The following is a 12,792-nucleotide window of genomic DNA, read 5'->3' as shown; positions in this document are numbered from 1 at the left end:
GGCAATTGATACAAGTGTGTTGTCCTCAATTAGACATTCGACAATACGAATACGGTCTTCGAGTTCAGTTCAGTTATTCGCTGGACCAAACGATGCTGTCAGGGATCTCATCGATTGTTCAGTTCCTGTTAATATTCTAATAACGTCAGTATTGCACACTTTAACAGCTTGCTTTATATTTACCAAGGAAGACTTTGTCTGAGGGATATGCTCGACTTTTAATGTATCATTTGCAAACTGAGACTGTTTCAATATTAAGATATTTGCCTGAAGTGATGCAACTGTGTCTTTAAGTAAGTTGAACTCAGAGGCAGTTACACATTTTCTGGAATGGCAGTCATGTAACGAAAAAGTAGTCCCTTTCGATTCGTAGGTGCCTCTGACGGCCGACGCGGCTTTGCTGAGCTTATCAATGGTTTCAGTAAGTTATAGTCTGCGCCTTCTTTAACGTCAATGATAGTTCGTATGTCCTTTGCCAGGCGCAAAGTGAGCGGTTCGCCGTTACAGGTTTGTACTCTACGCTTAATTCAGCCCCTTCGCCAAAGTGAAAGTAACTATCAAACTCTTACAGATGTTCGAAATATGACACCGTACCCTCTCTAGATCGCATTCACTTGAAGCGTATTCATTCACGACTTGATCTACAAACATGTCACCTGGCAGGTCCCTAAACAGAGTTACCAATTTCCGGTATTCCTCTACCACACGGAAGTCATCCTCACGAATGTCCTCTAGCGTGTTGTTACCATGGTACCTGTCATATTCTTCGCTATGACAACTGCTCTGGTCACATGATACACTATCACGTGACTCGAAGAATCCCGTGGGGACTCGGCTCACTTCGTCATCAGTAGTTATGACAGTTATAATTGCAAAATCAAACCCGATAATTGGGTTTGGTCAACTCTATCACCACTCTTCATTGTCCGTTCCGAAGTTATTGCGGATATAATCCTAATCACTGATGGTAAAAAAAGTTCACAAATAACTCAGTAAGGCATTTTTGAAACAAAGAATCCAACTATTCACGTTACGATTTCGCTAATTACTCCAATATTAAACGTAATATATCCACAAAACATATATAAGCACATAGCTTATAAAATACTTGACACTGTGGGTTTTTTTTAACTATGCACTGCACAAAAAGTCCTCAAAAATACAAAATCATAGGCGCACAAAAAAGCACCCTTCAACTCCCTCCTCTATACATTTCTATTACATTTTACGAACTAATGTATTACATCTTCTGTTAATTTTCCACAGTCGCAAATAGGATTATTAGGAAATTATTTAAGGAATGAATTGCGGGCTTGATGCCATTTTCGGGGTATGAACGCATTTGGGTTGGTCAAAGTGTGTTGAGTCCATGCTGACACAATACAAACAATAACAAGATCAAAAGTTTTCATGTATAATGTTATGCGATGAATTGCGATCCGAACATATCCGAAGAAGTTGCGATTATCGATTAATAAACACAATTGCCGAAAGCCAGTTCATTTAAAGAATGGAAGTTAAGGTCTAAGTATATGGAGGTGTGCATTAAGGTTGGTGCAAGCATTTCTGTTTCTTGTATGGTAGATACTAATTTTGTAAATATGTACCCCACAAATTAACATTTCGGAACAATTGAGACCTTGTATGTATCTTTAAAAGTCTCTGAACTTCGTTTAGCGTGTTATTGTTGCGAACGTGGACATCAAGTCGGATTCTCAAATCTGTTGAAGATGGAATTGTTAATTACGAATAAATACTTAAACGTCAAGGTATGGTTACATAATTATGTCTATTTCAAAGCGGAACGTTGGTTATTTGTTAATTTGTTTGTGTTGTTTGATCGCAAAGATACTGTTGCAAGCTACCGATATTTGAAGTAACATGCCACATAACTATTGCATTGCCCAGCGTCACTAAGCGGAGTCCAACCAATTTCAATCAAAAGTCTGTGATTAGAAACTGATCGTGTTTACCCGATTACAACGCTAGCAGCTTCATTTTGCATTTTGTCTAAATATTCCTTTTTATATGGCACAAATATATCCAACTAAAATGAATATTCAAGCAAAAGTCGCAGAAACGAGATGTTTACTTTCATAAGGCTTTAGCGTTGTTCTACTAAATTAAAATTTTAACAACATCATTGACCCAAGCATTTAAGAGACTGTTTGGGCCATGTTTTATTTGCTGTTAACTAAAGACCTTTAAAGTGGCAAAGTGTTTATGGTTTTCAACAAAGTTCATCAGAGTGCCGTCAAACATAATATTTGGCAGTATTTGATTGCATAGCGTTAAAAACTTCAGTTTTTCATATGACGTTTAATATAACTTTTATAGGGAATATTTCTATTTAATTTCCATACAGGTATTAAGTATTATGTCGTTCGAAATTGGAACTTTAACACTTTATATTTACTTTATAACTACGAACATTTCGACGTTTTAACTTTTCGTATATTTTCAATTTTTAAAGATGGTAATGTTTGAATTCTTCTTGAATTAAAGTTTTTAAATCACGCTTACAATCTGATCGTAATTAAAATTGTTAGCAATAAACGTGGCAATTTTACATATGAACCGTTTTCAAAGGTGAATAAAGTTTGTCGTGTGTTGTTTTTAATGACATAACAATCCGCATGTATAATGCCCACGCACCTGTTCACATCAACCAATAGCATATATTCACGAAATTATAGTGTAAAAACCAGTCATCATAAATGACGGCTTAAGATAATTTGTTCTTCTTTTTCTTCAAAACCTCGAAAATGACATTATCGACTATCTTACAAACGCTATGTGTAACAAAAGCCAATATTTCTACTTTTAACTGTGTGGTGAGCTGAAATAAAGTGAAGCAAGACCTTGACAATGTCAAAAAGGGGAGATATTTTACAAACATGTGGATGAATATTATTGCACATATTTACAATGATATCACATTGTTCAGTGCATAAAGCACATGTTATGTATAACAATGTGTGAAGATTTTATTCAATACATGAATATCTATTTTGTAAATTAACGTTGCAAATATCTTCGTGAAAAAAGGTCCATGTTTTCTAATTTCATTTTTGTCTTTTCGCTTCTAGAGAAGAAACACATTCGAAAAAGATTTACTGCAAGCGAAGCTGGTCATAGAACAATCTGAAAAGGTAAAAGCTGATGTATCCGTAGCAATGTTATATGTCATATCAGTACATGAATTTGAATAAGTAGAGAGTACAATTTAACTTTGAAATCAAACCATTGAAATAATCGCAAAAAAAATCATATATATTTTAATGTTGTTGTTATTTTTTTTATTTTAATTGATGCGATCATTTATTTTAAGTTAAATATAAATAATATAACTATAATCATATTGAAATTAAAGCCTTTCTATGTGAAACATACCTAAGTAAAGTTGAATGTACAAAAGTAATATCAAATAGCTTTAATGTTGGAGATAAATAATAACATTTGCCTCTGTTGGTATGTTCCGTTATTTAATGCGATTGAAAAAACTGAAACAACGCGTCAAATAACGTATTATTTGACATTGTACGATGTTTAGTTGTAATTGTGTAGAAATTCTTGTAATCGTCTTTCATACAGATGCAAAATGTAATACAATTTTAATACGTAAACAGAAAAGGCTGAAACTGTGTGATGAGCTGGAACATGTGAAACAAGACCTGGATCATTCAGAAAAGGTGAGAAATATTAAAAACCCGTTTTCGAATATAGGAACAAACAAACGGGGGAGGAGGTCACGTGAAGTAAACCATTTACAGTACTTAGCGCTAGATAGTAAACAAATATATAGGGGTTTGTTAGGGGATTGTTATATTTTTCGAGTTTGTATGAAACTTTGAACAAATGCATTGTCATAGGAATATTTATTCTGATTTATAATTTAAACTAGATCTTAAAAGCCTAATGTGTTGCCTTTATGCCTTAAGTCGAGTAAAATGTTCGTAGAAGAGTTACTGAACGCGACACAGGGTATAGTTGAAAATGTATGAACAACAATACTATGTAATACTTATACACAAGCCATTTTATAAACAGATGCATACATTTTTAACACGCCAAACAAACCTGAGTTGAACGTAAAAACTTAATCAATCTAAGTTATTGCAATATCTAGTTTAAATATCATATAAATATTTATAAAGCGGTACCTTATAAAACAAGGAACGAGCTATGTAATGAACTGAAACAAGTAAAGCAGGTCCTTTACAAAAAATGCTTTATGAATTATAACTTTCTTGTTGACAGGCAGAGCACTTGTAATGAAACACTTAGAATAGTTCTGGCGAAGGCAAAGATATGTACATGTGTATTCACTGCTTTCAACGCAAGACCAATAACATAAATATTTGTTTATGTTTATTTTAATTAGTGTAATTTGCCAACAGTTGCAACATGTGAAATAAGACCATCATAATTCGGAAAAACTGACACCAGTGACAATCATGTTAATTGAGGAAGGCTTACATAGTTTCATAAGTTCTTGCGGAACGAACATAAATCAGCATTTCTGAGACATTTGCTAACTATGTTATCTCAATTGAAATATGTTATCGACACTTTCATTGATATAGAAGTGTTATTTTTGCCAAATTCTGGATAATCGACCCAATTCAATTTCCGCGCGTTTAGAGTACACTACATTGTGGCACATATGGAGTACATTCGGATCCTTACAGTACACCTCAATATGAACAGACCAGACCAGAACAGAATTTTTATTTATGCTTTAGCATATACAGCTCAACGTTATAAACACATAATTAAAAAATGAAGAAACCAAGGTAGTGATTGTTTATGGTCTATGAAAAATACCTGATTTAAACGTATCGGATATTTCTTAAATTCAATATAGTGGATATTAAAACAGAGTATTCCTTGCTCAGTGTGTGGATAATTTTCTGGATAGAAATAGTTGCAAAAAAGTGTTATATCAGTGAAAATGGATACTATAGTGAATGACATTAGTAAACAATATGGCGGACCTCCCATTGTTTTCATGCGAGAAACAAGTTTGTTTGGTGAAAAAATGCCTACAAAACAAGAATGGCTAAAACATGAGGAGTTATATGAAGCACTGGCTGATGTAATTGTCTGCACCCACATTACAGGGCTACAGAGAGTTCGAGGTATGTGGCGAATATACGTCGAAAATATCGACGATAAAGTTTCATTGCTAACTGAAGGGGTAACATTAAGGGGGAAAATGATAAAGTTGCTAAATACCAATCCTAATCGCTTAGATGGTGAGCAGACAGTTAGAATAAGGGTAAAAGATATACCACTTTCCGTTGACGATAGTGTTATTCTAAGATCTCTAGTTGCAAAGAATATAGATGTTATCACTATCATTGGGAGAAACTTCGTGTCAAGGGTAAACTAACGAATTGCGAGAATGGTGATGGGCTGTGCATTGTGAAATCCAGCTCGCTCTCAGCAACCCTGCCGAAGTTTATGGCTTTTGGACATTTTACGGGTCGTGTATTTCACCCCGGGCCAAATTCTGAGAACAAAAAACTTAAATGCAGAAAATGTCTAGAAACTGGGCACAAAATGATCGACTGACGATGCCTTGATTGTCATCAAATTGGTCACAAAAAGGGCGAATGCGAATTAGAAAGTAACCCTTCGAGCACCCCTCAACCAGACATAGAAGTCTCTCAGATTCAGGACAGTATCAAACAAGCGGAACACAGTGAACCGTCAAGTCCACGGGGAAAGAAGAAAAAGCAGAAAAAGGCGATTAAAGGTCAAAAGCCGATTGACGCTTTCGTAGTTATCGGAGCGGATAGTAAAGAGACACCAAACAAAGGGAAAAAGCCCATCGCATCGGAACGGTCACCGCCGACTCCTGCAGAAGTGTTAAACGATGAGTCAAAGAAATCTAGACTAAAGGATTGTGATACTCGTCTATAACTTTCCAAAATACGATCACATCTGTTTAATGGACTTAGATTTTGCTTTACGACGTTATTTGTTTTATATGCATTTTATTATGATCTATTTGATAGATATAACTTACTCAAACACAACAAAGAGATGTTGTTTTTTACAACATACATGTTTACAATGTGATTTATAGTGTCTAAATAGGAATTATTATTGCACTAGAAAATGTATTGCACTTTGTGATATATAATGTATTACACTACTATAAGTATTTATACCTGTATATGTGTGTATTATAGTATGTATATGTATATATATATGTATATATATATAATATCTGTTGCACTGTCAGCCATTGTATTTAACACTTTTATTTAAATTATTCACACAATCTATGTATATAAATTGTTTATGCTTATCTGTTACATATGTCGTTATCATTATTTGTGAGTTTGTTACTTGAAAAACATTAACACGCTGGTTGGGCATCAATAAAACGCTTAGAATTAAACATCGTTAAAGCTGTACTGGCGATACTTCCAAAACATAAAGCTGAAGCCTTTTTAGCCTTCTGATTGGATTCATAATGTCAATGTTAAATTTGATGATATGATTTCAGGCATTAACATATGTTATATTTGTTGGCCATAGTATTAAGCTTTAAATGTATTCAATATAAATAGTTATTCGTTATACAACTGATATGTTATGTGACACTGTTCCAGACACAGAACCAACTAAGAGATGAGCTGAAAGGTGTCAAACAAGACCTTTATCATTCAGAAAAGGTGAAACCTTGTACAACCATTTGTTTTGAGTATCTTCCCAAAGATTTACTTCAAAAGCCAGAACAGTGAACCCGTTACATAAGTAAACCCTTATTACAAAACAATTTATATCATATTAAGTCATTTATAAATAAAATTTGATGGACGCAATACATTGTCTTTCTGTTCTTATAGTCCAATTTAAACTGCTAACGTAATATTATCCTGCTGTTTTGCCGCTTTTAGATAAGAAAGCAGTTCGAACAAGAGCTACTGAAAGCAAAACAGGACATAGTGAAATCAGAAAAGGTAAGTTTTCTCTAAAAGTTATTCGAAAAGTAGGTAAATAAATGTATGACACTATAGAATAAAACGGACAAACTAAATTATATCCATGCCTTTCCTATATAAAGTAAAATAGATACTTTTTTATATTTTCACTTCTTATTTGGCAGTCAAAATTTCACTCTCTTTTTTACTGATAAAACACGATATTTTATCGAAAAGGACGATTGAAACTCCGATATTAAGGTACAGCAACTGATTGAACGGACAACATACATAAAGCAAATTATAATTTGACGCTTTTCTAGTGACCTGTATCCCGTCCAGTTCGATGTGCATCCGTCGAGACTGCCAGTAGAGTCGAATACATGTAAACTCCCCGAACGAGACATGTAGCCGGTCATCAGTAATGCATCATATCATAACATTCAATTTAATATATGCCTTACTATGAATTCCTTTTAATTTTTTGGTTTGAATTTGTAATAATTTAAATGTACCTCTGTCAAATGTCCAACTATGGAATGATTTGTGTGTATGGAGATGTAGCGAAATTTTGTGTATCGAAGTCAAGGGAGGCTACTCCATCGAAACAAGTCAAAAGTTACAGAATTCACTATATTGAGCAAAATAGGAGGATTTGCGTTCATATGTCAGGAAAATAAACAAATTGCTAATAACAAAAACAATTATAAAAATGTTACAGAACAACAAAAACAAATGTTTACGGTACTTATTTAACGGACATGATGACATCGTCATTTCCTGTAGACGTAAAGCGGCCATTTAAACAAAATTGAATGTTTGAAGGATTTTAAATAACATTATAAGCAGAAATGAGCGAAGTTCTTGAATCAAGCGCTTTAACTATCGATGACTCGATTTACCCTTCTCCTTTGTTTTGGTGAGCTGCTCATGTGTATGATTATATTGTTTCAATTATGATATTTAAATTGTCTAGATAGTTCGAAAGTGTTGTCTGTCTCATGTGTATCCTCATGTTTCTTTGAATACCATGTTCATCAATATGAACTTACTTCTGGTGGCATAAGTAACGAAGGAAATGTTATATATTTAAAAGTTGACAGGTTTTACCATTTCTTTTTGTTAAGCTATTTCTAACCTCTTGACATCTTTAATACTCTGTGTGCCGTTTCAATATGGTATTTTAGTCGTAACTTTCATAGTCTGAAAATAGTTGGTGTGGACTACTTCGTACTCCACACACTTTAACCATCCCAACTAGTTACCCTGAGAATGACATCAACAGCGCAATTCAACCTTAAATAATTTCTTATTCTCCAAAGATTGTTTTTCCCATTTCGGCTCATTTTGAAAATATTCTATTTGGAGTTTGTCATAACCCCGCAGGGACCTTAAATCTAATTTGTAGGAGATTTCCAATTTCGGAAATACTGTTTAAGACATTTACGTTTCAATTTTACTGAACATATTTCATATTTACTTTGTGAACAAAACTTTGCCACTTTTAAAGATCATATCTTAAATAATTAAAATACGTTTGTAGATAATATGAACTTGAAACCATAGTCCGGATACTATTTTATATAACTAATAAAAAATGTCCCAATTATCGCTTCCCCCTTTGTCCATTAATGTTTTTGTTTTATTTTTTGCACAAAGCCTGCACTGAAATTCCCACTAGCTAGAAGACCAAACAGAGGCCCTGTTTAAATGCACAATACTAAGGCCTATCGTTCACGTCACGACAGACACACAACGTTTAAACAATACTGTATCAAACTATATTACAGTGTTTACAGCACTATGCTTCTTTAAAGTTATGAAAGATGATAGCTGTATCTGATCGATGAGAACTTGTATTTTTGTATTAAATTCATTGTAGAAGTAAACATGAATCGCGGTGTCCTCGGGTTGATGCTGGCGCCGATAAGGATTTTATTTTCTTAATATTGCAATTATCTTTGGACAAGTGAAAGATTAAAATCTTATGCACTAGTTTAAGCGCCGTGTAAAATTGTTCTTGCTTGGCCGTTGGAAGGCGGTTCCCTAATATGTTTCAGTAACGCCTAATAGTTATAAACTAGTCCAACAGCGAGATCATCTTAAAAACGTTTCTGTTTGCATATACGGTATGCATGTGGTGTTTTCCACGTTGTGTGTCTCTGATTAGAGTACGTTGATCCATAGCCTGTGTTGATATGAGTCAAGCAATACTCGTCAAGACATTTGAATACTAACGCAGCGAGGATTGAAGCCCTTTTAGCCAACTGTTTGGACTCTTATAAGTAATGTTTCCAGACGGTCAGATAGGTTCTCGTCTTTTTTGTTGTGAACCTGGCCCCAGTATTATGCTTTAATTGTATTCAATAGAAAAGTTACCGTTATACATACTGATAGGCAATGTTACACTATTCCAGACACAGAATGAACTGCGTGATGAGCTGAAACGAGTGAAACAAGACCTATATCATTCAGAAAAGGTAAAACCTCTTTCAACAACGTGTTTGAATATCTTCGCAAGGATTTAAAGGGAAAGCCAGAATAGTGAACATTTAGCATTTGTAAAACAAATGTTTAAAAGTACATAATATAAAGATATTATATAAAATTTGATAAACGCGTTGTGTGTGTCTTTTTGGTCTGATAATCTAAAACTGTTTACACTCTATCCTACCGTTCTGCCGCTTTCAGACAAAGAAGAGATTCGAACAAGATTTACTAAAAACGAAACCGGCATAGAGAAATCTGTAAAAGTCAGTTATCTTTTATCATGATAAGTTTTTTACATGTATTTGAATAAACATGACATTATAGAAAACTATGTAAAACAGGCAAACATATTCCATAAGACCTTGCTATTCAAATGTCAAGTCAAAAACGAACAGAACAAGCTAATAAGCGTAACTTAGATTTGAACTCTCTTTAGAACGGAATCGCTCTCCCATGGTGGCTGTTTTATATTCATGCAGAATATCAAATTTAACATAATCCCACATGTGTTAGTTATGGAATTGGACTAAAACATATCATTACAAAACTACCAATGCAATAAGTGCAAATGTCACGAATATATACGTGCCATCACTATATAAATGCAGCTGATTGAACTGTTAATCACTCCAACAGATGGCAAACCCATTAAAAATACGAAACACAGGGAATGTGAACAATACTTACATTTGTGTATGAATAAAGACCTCAATTACAATAAGAAGTAAGCATGACTGACTGAGCAACGGTCTTTTCTCCATACGATGCGGATCATATTGCTGCTTGTAACCGATCAGATCTTTGATTATTCAGACGTAGCTATTGAGTTAGTGCGACAAGCAGAACCATGAGTGCACTTTTAAACTCAGTATCGTCCTTGTTTTAGAGTATTAAGTTGTATTGTGTGATGATATAATCATTGCTGCAGATCAAATGAATATTGCAAAAAATTTATCCAAATGAATAGATGAGCGAGACAGTCAGCGCATGGACTGTTGTGAAACTTGTTGTGGGGAAACTCCCAGAGCGGTTGAACATACGCGGCGTAATTGACACACTTGTTATGGTGTATTATTTGGATATTTGGTGCTCCGAACCCGACAGGGAACTGTTGTGTACTTGGAAGCGCACTAGAGTCTTTTGTACAATTGTGTGGAGATTTGGGCTCGAGCCGCCATTATAACTGAGAATAAAGGCGTGCTTGTAAGCTGCACGTATGGACAATGGTTTAGTAAATGTTAAATGAGAGGACAGGCGTAAAATTTGGCTGTTTGATTTCATCTGAAAGTAACTGTGTTGTGTCCGTTGTTGTTTTTTGTTTTCTTTAGATGCTGGTATTAGTCCACACCAATATATTAATCAATAAGTTGTCCAATAATAAAACACCACATATATGAGGTTCATATTATTGAACAATATATATTATATTATATAGTTTATATTTATATAAATATAGAACATCATTGTACTGTAAAGTAATTTAATGGACATTGGAAGTAGTCATACTACTGATATTTAGCACAGCAACTATTTTTACCAACAACATTTAATAGACAAGTAGTCATGTAAACACAACCTCTGTAGAAACATTTACCGACAACATATAATGTTTTTGTTAGCTTAATTGTATATTTCAGTATTTAGATAATGTAATAAAGAACGACTTACCCACAAATAACCGAAATTTGTCCGTTAAGTGTATTTATGGATTCGGGCATTTCTTATATACCCCAATTTTTATTATTTATTATTCCTATTTGTTGTTACTTTATTAGTAAGATTTAATTAAAATGTTTATATAATTTATCTATATAGTTTTAACATTATGAATGACAGTTGTTTTTTCTTTGGTGTTACGGAAGGTGCTCTACTAGTCCTTATGAAATAAAATTGCACAGTGTATATTTTCAATTTTAAATCAATGTAAGAACTTGCTATTGAACTTACTATCTCGATCATTATCTTCTTTTACTTTTGCACTTTAATTAAAGAAAACACTTGGATTCCAGCCAAGTGCGGGGACAAAGGTGTGATATGAAACGTAGTGTTTTTTTAGTAATTGATGGAAGTTGGGGTTCGAATCCACCAGCGGGACATGATAAAAAGCGCATTGTTTGTGAATTATGTGAAAGATTGGCGTCGAAACTCCGAGCGAGAATATAGGCGTGAAAGCAAATAAGTAGTTTGAATAATCAAAGGTGTGTTCGGTGTTTGAACTCCCGGGGGTTAAATTGGTGGGATTGTTATCGCAATGGTGAAAGTAATTGTATAATGGTAAGGTGTTTGAACTCCCGGGAGGTTTAATTGGTGGGATTGTTATCGCAATGGTGAAAGTAATTGTATAATGGTAAGGTGTTTGAACTCCCGGGAGGTTTAATTGGTGGGATTGTTATCGCAATGGTGAAAGTAATTGTATAATGGTAAGGTGTTTGAACTCCCGTGAGGTCAACTTGGTGGATTGTTATCGCACTGGTGTAGGTAATTGTATAAAGGTAAGGTGTTTGAACATCCGGGAGGTAAAAAGGCGTTTATGTTAGCGCACCAGTGTAGGTTATTGTATAAAGGAAAGGTGTCTGAACCAACGAGTTGTTCAAAAAGCGTTCATGTTAGCTCACCGGTGTTAGTACCTCTATAAGGGTTAGTTGTTTGAACCCCGAGAGAGGTTAAATAGGCTTGATATCAAGCCATTGGCCTTTTTTGTAGTAATGTTGAGGGTGAACATGTTTGATTAGTCGCGTTGGTTTTGTGCAAGTGTTAGGCGCACTGGTGTCTGTTATTTTAGGGAGGTTTTTCGAATCGAGTCCAAAGTATGATATTTAGTATACCTTTATAATGTATATATATATATATATATATATATATATATATATATATATATATATATTATATATATATATATATATATATATATTGATTAAAATGCGTTGCTTATACCATTAATTAAACGTTTAAGTCATCCATTGTTTGTCTGCTTTAAGGAACGAGCGGTTGTCACTGCACAGCTTTCACCCCTGAAAGAAAATATCAAGTGTAAGTTATCTTTTATTAACTGCGTATTGAATGGGTAACAAAACAAAAATGATTGGATAGTTCATTTCAAAATGTAGAGAGTGATTATTTCAAAGAAAATATTTAAAACGTTGTTACGTACTATTCATTGCATGCATTGGTGTAAAGTTTTGCGAGTTATTAGATAATGGGTTGTTCTGTGGGTCAATAATATAATCAATGTTTAAACCAATACAATTGGCGATGCATCTTAACGCCCGAGACGAGCTGTTGAAAGTTTTCTGTTGCTACTTAAAAAACATTTCCTTTCCTTGCATAATTTGATCAAATACGTTGTTGAGCTAACATGTGTTAT

The 12,792-nt window shown here is 34.1% G+C and overlaps 1 protein-coding gene across 8 annotated transcripts in view; it reads left to right on the top strand.

Annotated features, from left to right (window-relative positions):
* Positions 1 to 12,792, top strand: part of LOC128240301 (E3 ubiquitin-protein ligase DTX3L-like) — an 87,101-nt gene that overhangs the window by 54,989 nt on the left and 19,320 nt on the right. For all 8 annotated transcript variants that reach the window (XM_052956899.1, XM_052956900.1, XM_052956892.1 and 5 more), the window contains one exon: positions 12,407 to 12,458. In XM_052956899.1, the coding sequence (XP_052812859.1) occupies positions 12,407 to 12,458 (52 nt within the window). The remainder of the gene's footprint in view (positions 1 to 12,406; positions 12,459 to 12,792) is intronic.

Source organism: Mya arenaria, chromosome 7, assembly GCF_026914265.1.
Source record: "Mya arenaria isolate MELC-2E11 chromosome 7, ASM2691426v1".
In the NCBI taxonomy this organism is placed as follows: domain Eukaryota; kingdom Metazoa; phylum Mollusca; class Bivalvia; order Myida; family Myidae; genus Mya; species Mya arenaria.
The sequence above is the reverse complement of the archived record's forward strand: the minus strand, read 5'-3'. Positions and strand labels throughout refer to the sequence as shown.